Here is a 24,515-nt window from a genome sequence, read left to right on the forward strand (position 1 = left end):
TTTTTTTGTTGTTTTAATCAGTCAATAATTTGACAGTTCATTTCATTTTTATTTCTTTAATATGAATTAAGAAACCCTGAATCAGAGAGCACCATCTACAGGCCAGAGTGAGTATAAACAGCAGGTTACAGGCTCCAGGCAGAGCAGCAGCAGTCCATGCAGAAGGCTGCAGAAAATATTAAAAGTAAAACCAAAGACTTGAACAACCTTTCAAAGACGAAGAAGGTCGTCCAGTCTCTTGACACATTTTCAATGATTTAAAAAAAAAAGGAAGAAAAAACCCCATCTAAATTAAGAAGATTAAAAGAGATTCGAAGATCGAGTCGGACAAATGAACAAAACGAGAGCACAATACCACAGGCCTAACAGGTCGACTTACAGTTAAACTCACTAAAGTACATTTTTAATATTTGCCCTCACACACACACTCAAAACAAACCAGTGGATATCAACCGATTATCCAAGAGGATACAGCAAACCAAGCTGCTCCACACCTTTGGATAGTCACACGCATAAATTAAGAAATAAATACAACAAGTTTTGTTAATTGTCAGAACACCAGTAGGCACACACACACACACACACAAACAGAGTAAGAAAACGTTCTGGATGGAAGGGACAGAAGGACAGAGACTAAGGAGAAGACACCCAAAACTAAATACGGCATAGCTGTTCCTAATGATACCAGGATTAATTATGGGGTGGGGTTATTTTTTTAAAATGGAGCAGATATTTTGAGGCGATAGACATGCTGCTGTCAGTGAGGCGATGGCAGGAGAATGACACATCAAAACAAGCTTGGTAAAAAACATATGAGAGGAAACACTGTTGATTATTGCTTACAAACTGGCTGATCGACGCCGCCTCAAAATACTGACATCCTCAAAAAAAATACAGATGAGTCTGGAGGAGCATCAACGCTGTCACACCGTCATTTGTTCACCTCTCACACACACACACACACACACACACTGAAGAGAAATTATTTGGCTTTTGCTGAAGAAAAACCAATAAAAAAAAAAAACAAGGACACACATCACAAGCAGGCGATTGTGATCATCATCCCAGTGAAAACATACGATTTTAGTTTTAAGATGACTTTGCATTGACGGGATAGTTCAGGTTTTAGTGAAGTGGGGGTGTATGAGGTACTCATACGGAGTCAGCGTAACACCACTTTACTGACTCTTTTCTTCTTTTACGAGCTGGAATATGAAAAATGCAGCATTTAATTTAGCGACAATAAAAGTAAAACGCCAACTGTTTCGATAATATAGTTTGTGGACAAACAGATTTGAGGACGTCATAACTTTCCGACATCTGACAAAAAGGACAATTGAGAAAGAAAATAGCTGATGATATTAATAACAACGGAAATGATTCAAAACTAAAGTATAGAGTTCAGTTTTTCTGCCGTCTCCATTCACACTAAACCACTGTGTGAATCACGTACCAGTTTTCTGACACGCCGACGCTGCACCTCATACACTCTCACTCTAATAAAACCCAAACTGTCTGCAGCATCTTAATATTTGTATGTTTTCTTATCTCGGACGTTTGTTAAGCATGTTTACAAGTCTGAATTAACATTAAATAAACACACACACACACACACGCACGCACGCGCACAGCATACAAAAATAAGTATCGTTACAGTGACTCAACCCAGAGCAAAACATCCTGAGATCTAACAGCTAACAGTAGTCAACTGAATCCAGACCAGTGTTACTCAATGCCCAACGCATTTGCTGCTGCATCTTCATCTACTGTTACCGACGCCCCCTAATGTTACCGAGACCAGACAGCCTATGACCGGCGCGTCACAGAAACCAACTAGGTCACGACATTCTCATTAAAAAATATATGTATCTTCAACATTTACACATCATGAAGAACACTAGTTGCTCTAAGCTTCACAGAGCGACCTGTGTCAGTGAGTCCGTAAGAAGAGGGCGCTTCATATTTACAGTTTTATTGCTTAGTTAATATTCTTATCTTCCTCTGAAGGACATTAAGTATGACAGACACAGACTTTAGTGGCTCTAATTACTGTAAAAGGTGCAAACTGACTGAGCTTCCCTTTCTGTCTGACGCCATAATTGGGATGAAAAAACACAGGTGGGATAAGAAGAGGTATCATTATTAGTGCTGGTTAATATTAAAGTACTAAGGCCTCTGTGTGAAACACGACTCCAGTGTGTCTCGTTCGAGTTTGTGTCTGTGGAAAAAAAAAAGAAGCAGCTTCTCTTATTTGGTTGATTCGCCTCATTTGTATAAACACGATGGATGGACGTCGTTGACTATTTGCTGGCAAAGTGCTGTAGGTCGAGACGGACCCACACTTCCCCTGTGGGAACCTCGTGCAGCAGAAGACGCCGAGTCACTGGCCCCTTGTTCTCCAACTCTTTTTTTATCGTCGCCACGGGAACCTCTGTCCGACCAAGGAAGACTGATACAAGAAAAGGCAGAAAAGAGGTTAAAATGAGGTTGAACGAACTGAAAGTGAAGACGAGAGGGAGAAAAAAATAAAGCACTGACCGTCGGGCGAAAACTGGTCTCTTTCAAAGATGGCGATAGAGAGAACGTCCTGGTAGATGTCTTTGATGTGAAACTGGCAGTTGAAGTTCCACTTAGGGTTCAGCGTGTCGTTGAGTGTCCTGGATGTGAAGATCTGAGCTCCCATGGTCACTTCACAGTAAGGGTTACTTTTACCTGGAAGAGAAGAAGACGAGGGTGAAGAGAAGAGAATCAATGCATCATTTAGGCAGTGGAATCCGGGGGTGAGAGTTAATGGTTGTTGGTCTCTGTGTGTTGGCCCTGTGATGGACTGGAGACCTGTCCAGGGTCTACCCTTACTTTGACCCTGTGTCAGCTGGGATTAGCTCCAGTGACCCGCGATCCTCTTGTGGAGGATTACGTTAAGCTCAGGTCTATAATTTGTTTCTAAAACACTTTTTATCCTTATACTCATTCACTGCTCGACCGCACGGCCTCTGAGCTTTCATTGTGCTTTTATTTCGGCCTCATGAGAAATCGATACATTCAAGAGCGAAGGCTGGATTCCAAAAGTGTTTTTTAAAAATCAACTGAACTGTGACATGAGTTTTTTCAAGCTCACCGTTGGGTTTTCCTGCCTTGAGCTCAGTGGCTTCTAAGATGGTGACAAGGAGCCTCCCAATTCCACTGGACTTAATTGATCGACCTGCAAACCCACACACGTACACACACAGATATTAAACACAGATATCATCATTTTCTGACATGAGTACAACTTTGTGAGTCACATCTTACCCTGATAAACCCTTTCCCTTTTTTTCTTCTCAGTCTCAAGAAATTCCTCTGATGCAACCTTGATCTTCTGGACCCACGACGTCCTGAAATCACACACAATTATAACACACATACATACTGTACATACACACAACTGTGTTGTATTCCATTCATTTGGACAGTCTGTACAAAGCATTACCCCTAACCTTTACCACAACTAAATAAGGAAATAAGGACAGGACTACTGGGTCTGACAAGGTCAGGGTTAATGCCAGTAATGGTCCCAAAGAGATAACAAATACAAGAACATACAGTGCAGGCAGACAGACAGACAGACAGGCAGACATATTTGCAGCTACCGTTCATTGATGTTTTCAGTCCTGAGTATGTAGACTCTGTCGATGTGCGAGATATGGAAAGTGGGCTCGTCACTGGAAGGATCTGGCAGCTTCACCAGGACTTCATTCAACAGCACAGGCTACAGGAACAACAAGAAGTCACGAAAACACAAACAGTCACAGCAACAAACACACAAACAAGTTTTAATAAATGTGTAAATCAAGCAAAGTTGGTGTGTGTGTGTGTCTCTCTCTCTTACTGGTTTGTATATCTTGAGTTGGACGTTGTTCTTTTTGCTGAACAGTTTATCGGGCCCAGAAGAGGTGAACTGTTTTGCTGCATAAGTCAGGAGCAGGAAGTCATTGAAGAGGAAAGCCCACAATTCCTTGTTACTCTTTGCCTTGTACATCTAGGGGAAAAAACAGCAAAGTAATGACTTTATCAATAGCACAATAACACAGGTAGAATTCATACAGTTCCAATTTTCAGAGGACACAGAAGAATTACTGCCGACGTAACTGACTCTTATTATTATTATTATTATTATTATTATTATTATGAGACCTGTAAAAATGTTTTGGCTCAACATGAAACTGTGGTGGGACAAATTAGACTATGGTGCCACAGTCTAGATTCTTGATGAACACTGTGGTGTGACTCACCTTCCCACTGTGGAGCAGTTTCCTGGGGCCTAAGCAGTTGGTTAGAGAGTTAAAGACCAGGTGCTGTGGAGAAAAAAAGAGAGAAGGATATTCATATGTATTCATATGGTTTTAGAAAACTGTGGTTTATGCCACTCATCAGATCATTACCTCAGTGGTACCATCACTCTGCACGTGACTCTGAATCCACTCCAGTCTGTCTGAGTTCTCTTTCTCCCTTACACCCTCGTTCACCTATTCAATTAAGCAGTGAGCATTAACACTTTAAATGAAAAGAGAAACTTAATCCAGAGTAAAATGAGAGAAAATTAGAGAGGGAGATGAACCTGTTGGCAGAGTTCCTCTGCCCTCTCCAGAGCTTCTCTCAGAGGATCCCGGTCAGCATGGCCCTCTGCAGTGCACTCCAGGATCTACAACACACGACAAGTTAACACAAAGGCTTTTCTCGTCTTTTTTACCGCACACAGAAAGGTCAGTATTTGAACCAGAGAGTGGGGAAACTCAAACACAAGACAGCCTACGTTTTTGATGTGCAATGGGTATCGTGTGATCCTCTGCATGGGTTTCAGCAGGAAGCTGGACAGTGGCATTCCCTTACACCTGTAGTCTGTGGCGATTTTCTGATGAGAGGGGGGGAAATAAAATATCAAACAATATAAACATAAACACATCAAGCAGTTTATCAGACTTCTACATGCAAATGGATTGGGGTCAAATTTTAAGACAAAGAATTGACTTTGAAAACAGCAGCATGTTGATGACTCTACATTAACATGGTACAAAATAAACGTGGAAAAATGGAAAGAAAATACATAATAGTAAAATAACAATAAATACAGTTAGAGTCAGCTACAATATGTATCATTTTTTTCCAGGAGCCTAAATAAGTGCTAATTAACACAAAAGGAAGTTAATGTTCAAAAGGCTGAAACAATATTCCGTGGGAACGCAGTAAAATTTGGCCATCCACATCAAAACATCTGAATTAATCTTGAGTTTAAGGATTCCCTACAGTGTTACAGTATAAAACAGACATGTTCAGAAAGAAACCTAGTGAGTGAGGCCACAGTGACTTTGACATAAAAATATATAAAAACATTGTTAAATCCAAGAGAATGTGCAAAAAAATATCTGACAGTTGTCAAAATGACAGAATCCTGGAAATAGAAGTTTCTATATGTTGATATATACCATTTTGAAATAGTAACAATTTATCACAAAACTGTGGTTAATGCAAACTATAATGAACTCCAGCTTTTTCTCCATCCCCAACACTCTCCTCTTCTCTCCCTCGTACCTTGAGGAAGGTCTTGAAGTCCGGCTCATTGTCGGTGCGGCTCTGGAGCAGCGCGGCGCCGTTGATCTGGCAGGAGCAGAATCGAATGTAAGGCTGCATGTGAGACAGCTCCGCAGCCAGGATGTCACCAATTTTCTGCACTGGCATTTTCTCGCCACCCATCTTCTTACGATCACGCAGTGCCCTGCAAAAAATATTCAATAAGTATCTCATGGATGGAATACCATTATTTAAAAAAAAATTAAATAAATTGACTGATAGCTGGTACTGATAGAAATTCTGCATTTTCTTTTATTCTTCTTTTAGAGCCTTTTAATTAACTAACTGTTTAATTAGAAGAATTACTTTAGAAAAATAACCCAAAAACAACATCAGTGCAGCAGCATTCTTCTCACCACTGTCTGCCATTATTCTATTGGCCAGTGATTTATTCACTTCATATTAGGGCTGAACGATTTTGAATATCTAATTGCGATTATTTTGACAGCAATTGTGTGATATCAGAGGGAATGGTTACTTTGACATCATTATTCTCATTTTCATTCGAAAAACATATTTCACATGATCACTGTATGCAGATCTATGAGAAACAAAGATGTCCTCTTCAGTCTGTAGAATAATATGTGTATAGATCCAGACAACAATTCATCTCAAATGATGAATTTGAACACACATTTTGGTAGTTTCAATAATATTTTGATTAATTGTTCAGCCTTACTTCATATTACATTCATTTTTATGATAATAGCCACCACAAGGAGTCATGAATTAGCGACATTAGAGGGAAATGTGTTCAGAGCACTCTATGTATTCATTAAAATATTGACATTTGGCTCCAGTGCATTAATAATTGTATTCACGGGTGAGGAAAGCAATATTTTGTCCCACCGCTGGTCTGTAGATAGTTACTTGAGAAATTTGGTGTTGCAGGCCAGCAGTTCTTTCCAGTTGACAAAGATCATGACCATCTCTGCATTGCTCAGTCGACCCGACTCCGACATGGGCCTGTAGAAAACCTGCACACACAAAACAAAAATGGACTGTCAGGTAATCTCCTTACAGTACAGTACCGACTGTACTGTGAGGGACACATTACCTCCAGCACGACGCTCAAATCTTCCACGTATCTCTCCTCAGTCTCTATCAGCTCATGGATGTAACCCTGTCGCTTCTTCTCCAGCGGGCTCATGGAGTCCAGGCTGTTCAGGTCTGCACACCCTTCATGAGAGGAGGAGAGAGACACACACATACACACAACCAGTTAAACCACAGTAATGCACCAGAGCTGCATTCACCGGCTTCTGCTGGAGATTGTGATTCTCAGGACTCATTAAAGAAGCTTTAAAGAGAAAAGGACAATGACAGAAAAGAAGAAACACGACTCACTGGATCAGCACACACGCACACACTCACACATACCTGATTCAAGAGCCCATTGTGAGGGTCCTTTACAAACAGACCTTTCAGGTTTTTCTCCCTCTCCTTCTTCACCTTCATCATTTCTCTCATCCCAGAGGTTTAAAAAGTGAAAAGCCATTGAATATTTCCGTTGTGTACCGTCTTAAAGTTTCGTTCTGTCGCTCTTGTATTGTTTTGTCTCTTTTGTCCTCAGTGCCGTTATCTTCTCATTTATGGTGTCAGACTAAAACTTCACCTAGACCAAATCTGTTTGTACCAAAACAGGAAGGTGGGATTCATTTTCTGTTTTTTAACCTACAATTTCTGTCCTTGAAATGAGTCCAAAACAATTACACGTAGCACAGATAAAGAATATCACCACAGTAAATGTAATTTAGCCGATTTAACACAGAGATTCAAATTGTAAACAAAAGGAGAGAAACTTCCCAAAAATGTGAAAGAAGCAATCATAAACTGCACAGAAAGATTGTAGCTCAAAAGAGCAACACACAACCTTTCCCTGTTTGCAGGGAACATTATTCTCTGCAGCATATAAAGAATACAGAATAATGTAGTTCCTTTGTGTCGGAAATCAATTTAGCAATTTTTATGCAAATCCGGCCCTGGTGGCAAAAGAATAACTTAGTAGAAAAATAGAAAAAACACACACATGCAGTTGAGAACACTTTTAATCCCAAACCAATCTTTATTTTTTTACGTTTTGATTCACAATCATAAAATGTTTGAATTCAAAACTTCAAAACTTCAAGTAGGCACACCATCTGGTTTGACAAATTGCATTCACTGAGTGAAATGTCAACCCTTAATGCAGCTTCACACAGTTTTTTTTTTCCACTTAAAATCTAAGTTTGGGATAATTTGAGAGATACTGAATTAAAATGAAAAGAAAACATTAATAGCAGCATTTTGTTTTTATGGCTCATTTGCTTGATGTATGCTTGTGTACCTTGTTCGACTTTTCACTGGTTGACTTGAAGAAATAAATCTTTAAAGATTAATGTCATCAGTTTAACTGTGTAAAACATTCTGCAGCAAACGGCATCGAGTTAATTTAAGGTGCAGCAGCAGCAGCAGCATTTAATATCAGCCCCGGAAGCAAAGTTTATTTTTATAAATGGCTGGTTAGGCATTATGTCAGTCTCATCTTACTTTCAAACTACAGAAAGCACTCAGTGTCAAGACACTCAAGTGGTGAACCACATCTAAATCCATATCAAAATGTAATAATTTGTTCTTCGAGTCATTGCTTTTAATCCCTGGAAAATGTCCTTCCTCAACATTTTGTGTTATTCTGCTCACAAATAACTTGCAGCCAAAAACACAACGTCTTTGACAGAAGACGCTAATCCTGTCCCTGTTTGGAGTCACAGCTGAACAAGCTATGACGTTCAGACACGGAGGATAAAGTTCAGTTCAAGCAATAGAAGCTAAACAAAAAACTAAAGTCAATCTAACCTGTTACGTGTATGTATAGGTTATATAAGCTGAGTCTCACCCATTCCCTCCTCCCTACAGTGACTTAAGTGTCACATCTCAGTCCTGCCGTTGTGAATGCATCTGAATAACAGTCTCTCGCAACACTCATCCTATGTGATTTGTAAACTTTGGTGAATGTCCAGACCAAATACTCGGAAAACTGTCCTGACTTTGTCTGAAAACAGCAGCAGCATACTGTGCATGTTTTTGCTCTCACTCTTCTCAGATGAGGAAACAAGTTTTATATTTAATGCATGACACTATGACACTATGAAACTATACTGGTATAAAATCTCCCAAAAAACATTCAGACAGCAACATGACAAACTCCTTATTCAGTGAGTAGTTTGAACAAAGCCACAGTCGAAACATAATGGATTCCGTGATATGAATTCTGGAGACACACAGGATTGGATTGGAAATGAAAATGAAATGAGAGGTAAAAAAAAGAGACACATAGAAGGAAGGAGGGAGAAATGACTGCGTGATAAGGGAAAATGAGGGGAAGAAGAGAGACGACACAGAGAGAACCACTATCCCTCTGCTTCACACACGTTTCCACTTTTGGTTTCAAAATCACAAAAAGCATAAAAAGAGATTTGTCCTGGTCCTGCTTCATTCACAGGTATCACAGTTTGGCCTGTTTTTCTTTTTTTTCTCGTATAAGAACACAGGTTCAGTGGAAGATGAGAAGTTGACAGGAAGTCCAGACACTTCCCTTCAGACAGAGTGTAATAGTGTGTCTCTCTGAAGTCAGGAGGAGGAGAGGAAGAAGAGATGGAGGAGGAAGAGGACTTTCTACCACCCTAGAAGGACAAAGAGACAGAAGCCAAGGAATGGAGAGACAGAGAGAGGAAGGATGGGGGAAAAAACAGGTGACAGAGTCAGTGAAAAGAAGGGATGAAGACGTGTGTGGAAGATCAACATCATTGATGGCAGACGGCGACTGCAGTGATTACCAGCATGATAAGAATTGGTAACAAAGGTTTAGAAAGGACATTAAAGCAAAGTTTGTTTTCATATTTACGTCCATGCACAATCATGTTAGTTATGATTAGGAGGTTTTCTTACATTGCTGGCTGGGGTCACAGTCCGCCGTGGTCATCTTAATATAGTTGGTGGGGAACAGGCCAGTAACCCCATTGATCTCTCCTTTCCACCAGTCAGGGTCATTCTTGTCAAAAACATTGATCAGCTGACCTTTGGAGAAGCTCATTTCATCCTCATTGGCAGCGGCGTAGTCATATATGGCGATCACCTGACAGACTGAAAGAGGACAGAGTCAGAATCAGTGAATATGTGTCTTTGTGACTAATGCGACTGTTGTAGTGGACTTTTCACCTCAGGTCTTTAAAGTTCTCAAGAAATGGCTCTCAGGCTCTCAATACTAACTACAATAGTTGAACATGGCTCTTTTGATATTCTTAAATTGAATATGGACAGATACGTGACAAGCAACACATATATTAGATCACTTAAATGTTGATTTTGATGTCTTGGGGAATTTAACTGGCTTGCATAAGTGTGTGTCCAGTCCTAAGGACCGGCCTTGTTTGGGTATGCTATAGCACAGCCTTCCTCAATCCAGGAGGAGGAAGTAATGCAACATTATGAATGCCAATTGCCATAAAGCACAGAAGAAGAAGGAAATATGGAGATAGAAGAAGAAGAAAGATGGAGGAAGAAAAAGAAAAACAGCCACAACAACTTCTTGCCGTCAGGGTATTGGTTGGCAGTGTTTTTCCACAGAAGCCAGAGTCTGGGGTTAACTTTATTGACAATGCTGTGAGCAAATGGCACAAGCAAGCACAAGGCAAACTCAAACAGGGCTACACAGTGCAATAAAAACAATAAGTCGGGGATCTTTTATGTTATGAGAAGTGCAATTATAAAACTGTGGTGGGGGCAAATTGAATATGGTAGGTCTCCAGAGTCTAGATAAAGAATGGGAAACACCAAGAGAAAGTCATTACACCACTAAGTGTCCTCACTATGACAAGATGGTGTGTGTGTGTGTTACCTGGCTGAGGTGCTGGCGTGGACTTGCCACTGTTGGGTCCCAACATTTTGACATGAGCAGCAGGGAACCAGCCTTTCTGTCGCTTTTTACCTCTGGCCTAGAGTTAGGAAAACAAACAATCATGGATAACCAGAAAACAGTGAAAACTGCTAGAGCCACAGCTGGAAGCAGAGGTCAGAGCAAATATGTTGAATCACAGACACTGTTTTGTTTTTTGTTTTTTACCATTGTTACAGTACAGAGTCCAGACCACTACAAACAGCAGTGTTTCCAAGGTTACTATGGAGACCATCTAAATTTATCCTGTCAATTTCATTATGAAACAAAGCATTTTTCACATTTCCCATCATTTTTGGGGTGGTGGTGAGCGAAAGAGCTAATGCACTCGTCAAAGACAGTGAAACACACAACAGACACACACTAATCTGAGATAAAACATGTGCCCCCTCAAAATTTTAGCGAAATTTTTAGCAGCAGCAATAATATTTCAGCAGCAGCAGTAGAGAGTGAGTGACTATAGGGGAAACACTGCACCACTAAACACTGACCTGCAGTTCTCCGAGCCACCACCCAGAGGCGTTCTTGCCAAGGATGAGGATGAGTTGACCATTTTCCAGATTAAGCTGCTCGTTGCCAGTAGACGAGTAGGCTCTAACGACCTGGCAGACTTCTACGCATGAGACACAAAGTCGTATATAAATGGCAACAAAACGCAAAACCATAACTTGTGTTGTTATAAATGAGTCAGAGAAGGGGTACAAGAGGTAAATGCTAACCTTGCTTCTTCTTTCCTGACATGCTCGCCGTCTGAAACAAGTATTAATTGCAACAGAATTTGTAATACATATTCAAATCTTCGACAACAAGAATAGAAAATATCCAACTGTGCTTTTTTTCTGTGTGCACACTTACATCTGCCTCTTTAGGTTTGACATAGTTATTGGGGAACAGGCCAGTCCGGTCACCGATAGAGCCACTCCACCACTCTCCATCTCTCTTGCTCACCAAGATCACATCTCCTTCTCCGAACGTCAAATCACCGGGTTCTGGCGACTCATAGGTATACAGTGCCACAAATTCTGTAGGGGGAAAGGACACATGAGAGCGAGAATGTAATGTTGACAGGCAGAGAGTGGATAAAACATCATTTCAACAGGAAATAAAAGATTCAAATACACACTTAGTCAAAATATAAAACAAATCCTGTTTGTCAAGTTAAAATATGAGTGCAACAAACAACAAACAGTGCGAGCCTACAATGCATCACAACACATGAAAATAGAATTTCAGTGCACCTTCAATCTGCTGGCTGTCACTTGACTCTGCATTAGGAGGGGAGCTCTTCATGCTGTAAACACACAATGACAACATCTCATTACAGGACTTATTAACAATAATCTTTCTAGGATGTGTCACATCCATCTTTTAACTGATCACCCCCATTCATGTAGGTTTCATGTAGTGAAAATAGAATACAAAATAAAATATGCATATAAACTGAATGCTGACAAACTGGTCTGTAATATCAGTTTACTCTCCTGACTGTTTCTGTCGGGCAAACAAGTAAGTTACAATCATGTTAGTATGCTACACAGCACTTAATGTTAAAAATATGATACGGTTGTAGGGTTATTGTCACAATGGTTGAAACTATTATTTAAAAACGTACACACACATACAGTATGTTGCTGGATTGGTCTACAGAATGAACTGTACATGTCACAGTGAGACAGCAGATTTCTCTTGACTGAGGGCTGAAGAACTTTTTTTGGTGGCCTGAATTCTTGTCATACTAGAAGTGTTACCACACCTACACACACACTCACCAACTCATTCCCATTACCATGTGACTGATGCTTGTTTTGATGAGCAGTGTGTTGGCATGAAAAGTGGAACACAGGGAAGCGCTTTGAACCACTGAGTTTATACAAGTTATGACTGTAATAAAAACAAAAATGATCTTATTGTTTGGACATTTATGTCACACCTTAAATCAGCTCTGGTGTTACCGGTGAACTCTAAAGCAGGACTTCTAATATACAAACTAACCCTGAAAAAAACAACAAAAGAACTATAGTGCTTTAGTTTACGTAGCGTGTGCATTCAACCCAACTTATATAACCTATTGCTCATCATATGCACATTCACTTGATTTATGGACGAGATAACACGGCCTGATGCAAGGCAAGTTCAAACACACTAGATACAGAAGACAAGCAGGACCAGGTTGCACTCAGTCAAGTATCTCTCAGAAAACCAGACCGATAGTCTCCCTTCGGCCTCTTATTCTATCCCTCTCTTTAACCCTCATCAGTTTTTGTGCCGCCTCTGCCATGACATCCACTTAATGATAGGTCCACCTGTTCAACCTGCTCTTAAAGTCCTCATTAAATGGCTCTTGAGCTTCCACATATTTACAAATCTCCGGTTAAAACGAGCTGCGAGGGAGCAAAAGTCTTGTCGCCATATCGGTTGCCATTTAGATTACCCGACAATTGCCCCTTGTGGGACTAATAAAGTTGGTATAAATAAATCAGCTCAACTGTGAGCTCGGGTGAAAGTACAGTATATACCAAATTTCAAAGGCTTTTCCCTGGAGGTGATTGTACTTTAATTCAAAAAATAAAACAAAAAAACTTACTCAGAACTCTCTTCGTCTCCCAACAGTGTAACATATGTCTTGGGGAACCAGCCCCTTTCACCGTTCAGTTCTCCCAGCCACCAGTTCTCCTGCTGCTCCAGCACCTGAATCACATCATCCTTGTTGAAGTTCAGATGGTTGTCCGTCTTTGCCGTCCACGAACACAGGGCCTGAGCGAGCAGGTTCCCCACCACCTGCTAACAGATGCACAGAAATAAAGACAGCACAGTGAGCACTCACAGTAATCATACTACGGTAGCAGCTTGTCCAGGAGCATTATGTTGAATATTACCTGTCCGTGCGTCTCTAAGGGTGCAAGATTTGGAGAGTGTGTTGGTGTGAAAGCAGACTTGGTGCCTGCAACCTTTGCAGCCTCAAGAGCATTGGAAAGCTGTGACTGGAGTGGCACTTTAGCTGGAGTCGGAGGAGGAGCAGCAGCAGCAGTAGCAGCAGGAACAGGAGCAGGAGCATTATTAGAAGACGGGGCCACTTTCTCGACATAGCTCTCTGGAAACCAACCCATCTTCCCTTGTTTGCTGCCATACAACCAGCCTTCCTCCCGCTCTGCCGTCTCATCAACCTGAAAGAAGAGTCAGGTAAGTCTTAGAGGTGTATATGTATGAAGGAAGTGGAGCAAAGTGAAAAGGGGTGGAAAGAGCTCTGATTTGTCCAGAATATGAATGGGCATTTGAAGAAATTTCTTCCTGAGGCAGAAAACGATAAAAGCATCGTTTTCTTTAGTGAAATGTTTATTCCAAGAAAAAGTAGAATTTAATTGCTTCAAATCGCATACTACAGAGCACAACCCTGTTCAATTTGCCCAGACCTAATTCTTACCTCAATCATATCATCTGCATTGAAAGTGAGCTCCTCATTGTTGCGTGCAGTGAAGGGGTAGAGTGCTTTGAAGGAAGTGAGAGCAGCCGACTTCCTGTGGTGTTTGACTCTAGGTTGACCACCTGAAGAAAGACAACACAACCATCACAATGTGGTTTTACCAGCAAAACTGGTTTAACGTCAGTAAGATGCTACAGAGAAGTATAAATGCCAACAACCGTGTGTGTGTGTTACCTTTCCTCTCCTCCAGCCCTCTTAGCAGAGCCGTCAGTTTTTCCTGAATATCCACCTTCCCTCCTCCACTCGGCTGCTGCTGCTGACGAGATGCTTCCTCTTTCCTCTTTCTCTCCTCCTCAGCTTTCCTCCTATCCTCTTCCTCCTTCTTCTTCTTCCTCTCTTCCTCCATCCTTTCCTCCTCATGCTTCCTCCTCTCCTGGTCCCTCTTCCTCCTTTCGTCCTCCTCTTGCTTTCTTCTCTCCTCTGTATCTCGGATGGCGGCCTCAGCCGCCCTCTGTCTCCTCCTCTCTTCCTCCTCCTTCTCCCTCATGCGCTGCTCCTCTCTCCTCCCCTCCTCTAACCTCTTCCTCTCTTCCTCTCTCATGCAGTGCTCCTCTTGTTCTTTCTTCCTTTTCTCCTCTTTCCTGCGCTCCTCCTCCAGTTTCCTCCTCTCTTCCTCCAGCTGTCTCCTCTCCTCCTCTAACCTCCTCCGCTCATCTTCTCTTTTACGTTGCTCCTCTTCGTCTTTCTTCCTTTTCTCTTCTTTCCTTCGCTCCTCCTCCAATTTCCTCCTCTCTTCCTCTAGCTGTCTTCTTTCCTCCTCCAGCCTTCTCCTCTCATCCTCCTGCCTCCGTTTCTCCACAAGCCTCAGACGCTCCTCTTCCTCTCTTTTCTTCCTCTCTGCCTCCTCTTTTGCTCTGAGCTCTCGTTCGGCCTGCTCCTTTGCAGCCTGGATAAGAGCTTGCCTCTCTTTCTCCTCTTCCTCCCTCTTTTTGGCTTCTCTCTCCTCCTGGAGCCTCCTCTGATGCTCCTCCTCATCCCTCCTCAGCTTCTCCTGCCACTGACGCTCCTTTTCCATCATGATACGTCTGAAAAAAGCAGGCAAACATTGGAAATAAACATTGAAGATTAAGTGTTCACATTAAGTTTTAGTTTCTGGTCTATAGCAAGTGAATTTTTTTTTTGCTTTATTATGAAAACAAAAAACTGATCCTATATAAGTTGAATGCATACCTTTGAGCTTCCTCCTCCTCCTTCCGTCTCATTTCCTCCTGTTGCTTCTTCTCCTCTTCTTGCTCCTTTCTTCGAATCAATTCACGCCGTTTTTCCTCTTTGATGCTTCGAAGTTTTTCTAATGCTGCCAGCTGCTTTGTGTGGCCCTCTCTTAGATCCTGACATAAAAAAATAATAATAATAGAAGATGATAAATGAGTTAAATGCCATCTACACTGCATGTAAACCCCCCCCCCTCCATGTTGGTTAGATATGATTGACTGAGAAATATGGGAGGAAAAAAGAACAATAGAGAAGACTGAGAATGAGTCTTCTCTAGAGATCTAAAGCGAAAACCTTCAGTAGGTAGAAGAGGTTACGGAGGCACGCCAGCAGACAGAAGACAGCCTGAAGCATTGAGTCCTCAGTTCCCACATACTGAAAAGATGGGGAGGAGGAAATGTGAGACAGGCGAGAAGAAAGAAAGGAACAGAATCCAGTAAAGGAGAGGATGGAGAATTTTCAAAAGAGGAGAAGGGAAGAAAAGAGCATAAGATGAAGATGACAAAATGAAAACAACCAGCATGAGGTAGAAGAGGAGGAGGAGGTGGAGAAAAAAGAAACATCAGGGCAAAGCAGCAGTAAGAGGTACGTTGTTTTTGTAGTAGAACCCTAAAATTGTTAAAATGTCTCTCTATGGTTTAGACTGAATAATACATGCAGACCTGATGCATGCTCCATGTAACACATAATTGATATAGCCCTGTGTGAACATTCTAGGTCAAATGTTGTTAGAGAAGTTAGTCGTTAGGCTACTCTAACAATGCTGTGTGTGTGTAATTAATTCCCACCTGCATGTTTTTGTTATACTGGTCCATCTCAGCCAGTTTGGCAGCAGTCTCTTTCTCCAGAGCTCCCAGCTTCTCCTGCAGTTTCATACACGTCCCTCTTTTCTCTGAAAGTGTCATCGTCAGCGTGGACATGGTGGACACTACAAACACACAGGCATGTTTACAGGAATATTAAGAGAGACAAAGAGGTCTTCAAATCTTACTCAGATCAGTTTTCATATGTATAAACAGATACAACCTAGAGTGTGATTTTCTTTTAAAATGAATCTATCACTACTAACCAGGTAAGTTATTCAGTGACATGTTTTTGAGTTTCTCCGAGAGTCTGTTCTTCTCTGGAGTCAGCTGAGAGAACTTCCTCTGGGACTCCTGACAAAGAGGATATGAATCATAAGCAACAAGACAGGAAATATTTGGGATTATACGCCAACACACACTTTGTCATAGAACAACAGCCATAGATACAACAAAACTGTGGAAAAGAAAAATGACCTGCAACACATTGCCAAAACTAGAATCATGGCCCAGTGGTTATTTGCCTCCATTGACCAATCCAGTTTGTTCCAAGGGGCAAAAGCATTTTTTGTGTGGCCACAGTGGTCAGAGGTGACTGGATCCCAGTGAATATAATGCAATTTAAATTTAAATGTCACTGTAAGCTTGACCGAACCAAATAAAACTACCCAAATCTTTTCAGTTCATCTTTGAGTCTAAGTGAACAATGAATCTCCCAAAATCCTATATTTATAAAATAAATCAGTTTTTGTAAGGTTACATTGGCATCGACCATTGACTACTAAAATATAATCAGATCACCCATGAATCCAAGTAAGCCTTTCACTCAAGGTGTTCTTGGGATATCATGTTATAAAGAATGGGATGACATGGACAACCTGAAAACTTAATGTCTAAGGCTTTTGGCTGTTGCAAGGCATATAAAATAACACAAACACACCTCATATTGTTTGTGCAAGTTGTTAATATCTTGTTGACGAGTCTCTTTCCTTTGATTGACCAGATCCAGCTCCGTCTTCTGATGCTTCTTCTTATTATGAATATCACGCAGCCGGTCGGAAATCTGACGATGCTTGTTACCCTGACGATGAACAGTGAGACAGAAAGAGAGACTTAAGATGACTATGATGAAAGAAATTAGAGGATGTATGGACAAAATGTCTTTCAACACTCACCACGGCCTCCAGTTCCATCTCCAGACTCCTCTTCTTAGCTTTCAGTTGGACGATATCATCCCGCTCCTGCTCCTTCTTTATCTGAAGCTCTCCTCGTCTCCTCCTCTCCCACTCCTCCTTCCTCTGGCGCTCAAGCTCCCGCTGTGCAGCCTGGAATAAACCAGCACAAGTAAATACAGCATATGCATGCACATGTAAAACATGTCTACAATATAAGGAGGAGATATTTACAGTATTCATTCAGTGTAAAATTGTCACCCACCTCTTTTCTCTCTATCTCTCTCTGTCGCTCTTCTTCCTTCTGCCTCTCGAGCTCCCGCTGTCGCTCTAGCCTCCTCTCCTCTTCTTTCCTCCTCCTCTCCTCTACCTCTCGGGCCTCCCTCTCTCTCTGTTCTCGCTCCTCTCTCTCCTTTTGTGCACGCCGCTCCAGCTCCCTCTTCTCCGCCTCCTTCAACGCCAGTCGTCTTTTCTCCAGTTCTGCGTTACCTCGCTCCAGATTGGCTTTGAATTTGTCCTCAAATGACACTAAAAAAAAAAAGAACAGGCCAGACGTTTTTACAAGTGACAGGATTGTTTAAAATACTGGTTAGGTGTGTTCAGTTCAATTCAGTGAGTCTTGACTGGTATAATAGACCTTTTTCACGCAGATATTTCTCATGAAGAAATAGTAGGACCAAAGCTGTAAAGATTTATTTTAAAAACTGCAGACGTGTTTTCTAGGTGTGTTCCAAAAATGTTACACGTTAGTCATTATAGCATTGCTAAAACAACAAATCTAATTTTGCACAGTACTATATATAGCTCTGAAGTATTGGTCTGAGCCTGGTCTGTCCCAATGATCTCAGGGCTGGCATGGGCACTCATTCTTACTAATGTAGATGATAGGATAACAGGAAGGAGACTTTTAATGTAGTGCCTGCAGTTAAACAAGACGACTCTCTCTTTGTTAGTGTGTGAATGTGAGTACTGACGGTTAGTCCTGGTTTTCTGTGGAGGTTCAACGTCAAAGTCATCAGTCAGAGATGCATAGAGAGAAGAGCTGGATCCATTGACGGCACCCCTGCAACAGTTAAAACAATGAATGCACACATTATTCGGAAAGTCCTTGTTTCACTTAACCATTTTTTGATGTGAAGTTGAGGCACATGTGTGCACATACCTTAGTGAGGGTGGTACCAGCTCACTTGGCAGTGTTAGTGGCAGTGGCAGCCCACTCTTCGCTAAGTCAACCAAATGCATTGCCAGAATGAACTCCTCAGCTTTCAGCTTACCATCCTTATCCACATCTGCTAAAGTCCTGAAGAAGGTTTAAAAGAAGTTACACAAATTAAACCACAAGATATGGCGATGTGATGTCTCTAAGGTTTATTTACATAAAACCTTTTTCATGTTACAGTGTAATGTTCAGAGACTTACACACATTATTATACAGTATTCTCAGTGAGGGCATTCAAAGACATAATGCATTCCCTAGCCCCTTACCCTAACCTTAACCACCACCACTGGATGCCTAACATTAACCCTTAACCTAACTCAAACCTAAAACCAAGTCCTAACCCTAAAAGAGCCAGTTAAAGTTGTAAGAACCAGACCAAATGTCCTCACAAGGTCAAAATGTCCTCACAAAGACAGGTTTGAATTAAGTACAAGTACACAAGTACACACACACCCACACACACACCTACCAGATTGAGGCCAGCTGTGTCTGAGTCAGCATTGTAGCGGCCATAGCACCTCTCACCTGCTGGCCTGGTCACAAAAAGAGACAGAGGTCAGAACCCATGTAAAGCACGGATGTGTGGGTGAGTGCAGAGTGTGTAACGTCTGGTATGTTACATGGATGTTGAGTGGGACACAAGAACATTTTTTAAACAATTAAGCAAATAGTGGCTGTATGAGGTACCGACACATCTGCTGACATCACTGTCGTCACCGGAACCAGCCTGACACAGACCCTCACCCTCACTGAAAACATGGCTGTCATAAACATACACAAAAATACCAAACTTCCAAACGTTTATTACAGTAAAGAAAAACTACAATTGTTTTTTGGTGAAGGCACAGCAGCTGCTCTTACTGCTAATTACAGTATGTTATCTGCAAAATGTAATGTGTAAGTGCAATGTATAACTGGCAACATCTATATGTGAAGTTCTTTCACAACAACAAGTTATGTACAGTATGTATGTATAGACGGATAGAGAAAAAACAGGTCCATCAAGGCACTCAGTACGAGAACAAAAATGCGGTGCATACCTTGCTGTGTGTGTGTGTATTTGTATTTGTTACCTGTTTGGAACCTATTTTCTGGCATAAACACTGACATTAATAAGACTGACATCATGGAGACTAAGACCTGGTCAAAATGAGCCAGTTTAGGGCTAACAATTTCAATTGTGGTGAGGTTAAGGTGAAGCATGAACAGTTTATGGATAAAGCTTTTTTTTTAGTCTGTCCAAATGAATGGAGGTCAACACAGGGCCCTAATAAGAATAGCGCAAACCTGTTTGTGTGTATGTTAGGAAACTGCCGATGTGTTTCAACACACCCACAGCCGGTGTAGGCAGACTTGACTACCTTTGAGTTTACTAAAGCTTGAAACAAACAGAGGGAGGCTATGTTATGAACTCATTAGTGACTATCGTTCATGAACATCCACACCTGCATTCCAAGCGTTTTTCTATAATCTATACAGCACACACACACACACACACAATGTACCAGTTAGGTATCCAGTCATCTGTTTATCCAGGCCATTGAACAGCTGTCTGTATTTCAGTCTGGAGGCATGTGGCACAGCCCAGTCGCTGGGAACACCAACCATGGGTGACATCATAGAGGGGGATGAGGAGGCAGAGCTTCAGTAAAAACGGTGACAAAACAAATACAAAAACAACAAAAGTCAGCAACATTTGTATTTAATGAGACAGCAGGAAGATTAAAATTGTGAAACCAGGATGCAGTGTTCCTCCAGGTGTATGTGTTTTACCTGCTAGAACCCAGGTCCAGCAATGATGAAGCCGGAGATAAGGACATTCCTATAGGAGAGGGGTAAGTGGACAAAGAGAGAGAAAGACTGAAAAACACAGAGTAATACTCACACAACTTAAAAACAGAAATGGTTTTAAAGTTATGCCTGATTGGTGTACATTTCTATAATAGTATACATCATTTTAGTACATTTTATTGTCTCTGTGTAAAACCTATTCACAAAGGTGACATGTTTTCCTCTCAACATTAACAGATTTTACCAAGGGGTATTTCTGTCCTGTTAAGGCCAGGGAGGCTGTTTGTTTGGAAATGAGACAAAGACACCTGGCAATATTTCATCATTTGCACTTTGCTGCTGGGGTTGGGCAATGTCTACTTGACTTTTAGTAAAACATTGTGAGGGATTATAATGCATGATCTGTACTAGGACACCTTTTTTCATTATTTACCATTTGATGTTACAAAATAACTGTATGTGCACTTTGCATGTAATTTGGAAAAAATGTAAAACAAAGAAAAAAGAAAAAGAAAAAGAAAAAAAGCCTGGAGCTGAGAGAGAATTTTGTTTGTGTGTCACAGATTCGCTGTGCATCAATTCAGGCTGTTAGCATATTTAAATGCTCTGTCCCTGGTGCTGAAAAGAAGCAGAGCAGATCAACATACAATGAAGAATTTATATTTACATTACAGCAAAGACACATTTTGTGTTTGTAGAAGAGATAGGGTGTGGCATCAAAAATGTGACTCCATCTACCCAACCCCATCTGCTAGAATATTATACAGTATACTGTATTATACAGTATTATTATACTCTATATTGTATAATATTCTTAGTTGATTTCTCATACATAGTTTATATACTACAAAAAGAAAAAGAGCAGACTTTGGCAGGTTATTGTATTTAGAAGGATTTCTTTGATAGCAGCAAAGCAACAGATATGAAGCAGAAAAGAAACAAATAAAAATGAGAACTACGTGTACCAGCTGGGATGGGTTGCAGAAATCCTATGGTGCCGTTTGGCAGTGAAGGGTTTCCCATAGTGGGCATCAGGGGCCTGGTGGTGGGGACTAGTAGAGGGCTCAGACCTGAGGCTACAGGAACCAGAGGGGTGGGACCCGTCATTGGTGAGAGTCCAGGGGTTGCCATGGAGATAGGGGTCAACATGGAGAAGTTTGTTCCAGACATCATAGACATGCTAGGCACAGAACCAATACCTGGGAGAGACACACACACACACACACACACACACACACACACACACACAATACATCCATTAAGACACACTTATACTTATATGTTCGCTCAGTGTTTTCAATATTTGTCACTTGTCTAATCTTTAAAGGTAACATAATTCCAGTCTTATCAATGGTAACTACACTATCCTCCAGCCAGTTGTTTTATTTCAATTGTTCCATCCTGATCGGAATATCCTTTAGTTACGTTGTTTATTTGTGTCTATATTTGTGCAACTTTTAGATATAAATCGTTAAAGAAAGTGTTTTGGTCTGATCCTGTTATGCAACAAAATCCAACACTGTTCAACAGGTGGGTGACATGAAAATAAAGTGCTGAGCAACACTTTTCTTCTTCCTAAATATGTCAGATGGAGTATAAATTGGGCTGGAGATGAGATGAATATCACAATATCAAGTGGGTAAAATCCAAAAATTATACCTTTTTGTATACACATTTACAGCCAAAAACACATTTTGTCAGTGTGGATAGTTCAGATAAAAAATTATCATGAGCTCTTCTATACCATAGGGTGAGCTGGTCATGGTTGAGGTTGGGTTAATGAGGCTGGGAACAGGCACAGGTGGCTGTTTCAAGATGATTGGCAGAGCTGAGGGGAGTGGTGTTCCCTGGAGTTTTAGCTTAATGAGCTTCATAGCTATGGAAAACTCCAGTCTGTCCATCTTCCCATCTTTATTCATGTCAGCCAATGTCCTGGGAGACAGAGAGTAGACAGACAAGTGTTAAGGCTGCAGAAAGCAGGATCATTATTGAAATAGTCTCTTATCCAGGTGGTTAAATATCAATGTATAACATTTTGAGATGAGGATATCAGTCCTAAGCCTCTCCCACCAGATATTCACTTAGCAGACACATAGCAGATAGATGAGGCAATCTCATCACCTCTAGAAGGCTCCACCTACATTAACATACTGTATGTATTGCACTTGCATTGGAGACCTTTGTTCCTTTTTCAGGTTGATTTGCAGCATATTTGGTCACACATTCTAAAATAGTGACCTGAAGAAACGTGTTGATGCAGCTGCTTGTTTGAACAACCATTAGGAGAGAGCTCTCTCTCTAAACTGCCCTGTGATTGGTCAAAATCTCCTGGCACATGCCAGATTTCCTCGAAACAATTTCACTTAAATAATAAATTGTGCTATAATATATTATTAATCAATAATATCCCCAAAATAATCTTGTCTACCCTAGTTCTAAGCCATTCAGGTAAAGATTTCAGTGAATACTTCCACTTTACCCACCATTCAATAAATAGTAGTATGTGTGCATATGTGATGGCTTGTGTTTCTCACCATATCTCAGCCAAAACTGAGGGAGGCAGCCCTGACTGGAGGAAAAACTTCTTTGCCTGTTCCCCTACAGAAAGAGGAGAAACAGTTATGGTGGATACAAAACTGAATGGGCATGCGCACACACATGCACATGCGCAATTCTCACACAATTTCCTTGGAATTAACACTAAGTAGATGAAAAATATGCAATGTAAATGAGGTGATGGGACTTGCATTGAGCACGATGTACCAATAGAGATGATATGTGTTTATATGCGTGTACCTGAGACATAGCCCATTAATGGGGAAAGGGTGTCAAACTTCTGATCATGTTTGTTCCTCTCCTCTGGAGTGACTGCCCAAATACTCTGACCACCTAGAGGGAAAAAGACACAGGTAAGGATAAATCTGATGCATCAGATGTGGAATTCGGCCATGACAATCATCCTGAGTGATCTGATTGAAAGCATTCAGATGTGAGCACTCCCACATTGTGTCCAGAACACAATGTGGAGATCTGATCATACTAAATTGACAAGGTCAGTGTTAATGCCAAAAAAAAAGGTCCTAAAGAGGTAACAAATACAAGTACAGTCAGACAAGTTAAAAACAAAACTGAATGTCACAAGTCAGGACAATGTTGTATTGCTCTATCAATACTATGTTGATGTTATTGAAGTAAGAGAGAGTACCAAAGTGAGCATCAGTGGCAGGTAGAACAGATAGAAATGCACTGATATTGACAAAGTGGTTACTAAACTCACTTTGTTCAGACATGGGAGCTAACACTTTCACTACTGTTTACCCATGGAAGGCTGGTTACATATCAGTGTTTACTCTACAGTCAGATCAGCGGACACACTGAACGGTCTGAATAGCTGAATAGTGCTTCGGTCCCACAGCTGACACTACAAACAAAGCTGCTGTCAAAATATGGAAAAATACATTGAACACAAATGCAGGAGAAGTAGGACTGAAAGTAAGCAGTTCAAGAGAGGGATGTTCAGAGAGAATTAAGTCATAACACACAAACATGAGACAGATTAGTAAATAAAAGTGTTTACATAAGCAACACACATTTAACTAGGGATTACTCCAGAACAAGCACAATTTTTGCTTTAGCTGTTTTTTGAGCCAAAAACACACACAACTCTCTCTTCACACAGATAAACACTTGTGGTATGCCGCCCTCCTTTACACACCCACCCCCTTTCTCTCATGCACACTCACTTGAAGTCTTGTGACACATAGTCTTACCATTCATATTTGCAGGTGGTAGAGAAAGACAGAGGGGAAACTCCTGGTGGCGATCTCAGCTACTGCTCGCAGCCATCTGCAAAACACACAGTCACAGGCCAGTCAGTCAGTACTGCAGCTGAGAGAGAGTGAGAGTGAGAGAGAGAGAGAGAGAGAGAGAGAGGGAGGGGGGGGAGAGAGAGAGATGTGGTCTGTCAGCAGAGTCAAACAGGGCTCTTCCTGTTCTCTGTGCTCTGGCTACGTCTCAACCCTTTTAAACCACCGGGACTTGTTCCAATATCATCCACACTGGCTCTGTAGTGGCCAGAGATCAGTGCACTACCTACTACACAGGCTTGTCTGTCAAACCTTACACTCACTGTCCAGTCAATTTCTCTGTACAGTTCAGTGTTGAGTCAAAGTTGGCTCAGGAACAGGCTGCATCAGTATGCTGACAAATGACCTGAAATGTTCTGGTGTTGCCAGTTCTTCACACAGCTGCCCAAGTATCCTCTGCAGTTGTTGCATTCATAGTTATCCTTAAAGCT

The 24,515-nt window shown here is 41.2% G+C and overlaps 1 protein-coding gene across 1 annotated transcript; it reads right to left on the reverse strand.

Moving 5' to 3' along the window:
- Nucleotides 1-44: 44 nt before the first annotated feature.
- itsn2b (intersectin 2b) lies at nt 45-24,102 on the reverse strand. Its single transcript, XM_044030017.1, has 41 exons — nt 23,989-24,102; nt 23,015-23,107; nt 22,753-22,816; nt 21,963-22,150; nt 21,184-21,417; nt 20,201-20,249; nt 19,933-20,069; nt 18,897-18,960; nt 18,371-18,508; nt 18,183-18,271; nt 17,474-17,736; nt 17,212-17,361; nt 16,977-17,117; nt 16,303-16,390; nt 16,022-16,161; nt 15,528-15,608; nt 15,192-15,349; nt 14,765-15,046; nt 14,196-14,680; nt 13,962-14,083; nt 13,417-13,704; nt 13,125-13,321; nt 11,779-11,831; nt 11,396-11,562; nt 11,260-11,290; nt 11,032-11,153; nt 10,484-10,580; nt 9,535-9,729; nt 6,665-6,786; nt 6,478-6,584; nt 5,569-5,752; nt 4,793-4,891; nt 4,598-4,681; nt 4,422-4,505; nt 4,272-4,334; nt 3,869-4,018; nt 3,630-3,748; nt 3,292-3,374; nt 3,119-3,202; nt 2,539-2,712; nt 45-2,449 (listed from the first exon to the last, which is right to left on the reverse strand). The coding sequence occupies exons 1-41, from the start codon at nt 23,993-23,995 to the stop codon at nt 2,301-2,303; spliced, it is 5,625 nt and encodes a 1,874-aa protein (XP_043885952.1). The 5' UTR covers nt 23,996-24,102; the 3' UTR covers nt 45-2,300.
- Nucleotides 24,103-24,515: the final 413 nt, after the last annotated feature.

This window comes from Solea senegalensis, linkage group LG7, assembly GCF_019176455.1.
Source record: "Solea senegalensis isolate Sse05_10M linkage group LG7, IFAPA_SoseM_1, whole genome shotgun sequence".
Taxonomy (NCBI): domain Eukaryota; kingdom Metazoa; phylum Chordata; class Actinopteri; order Pleuronectiformes; family Soleidae; genus Solea; species Solea senegalensis.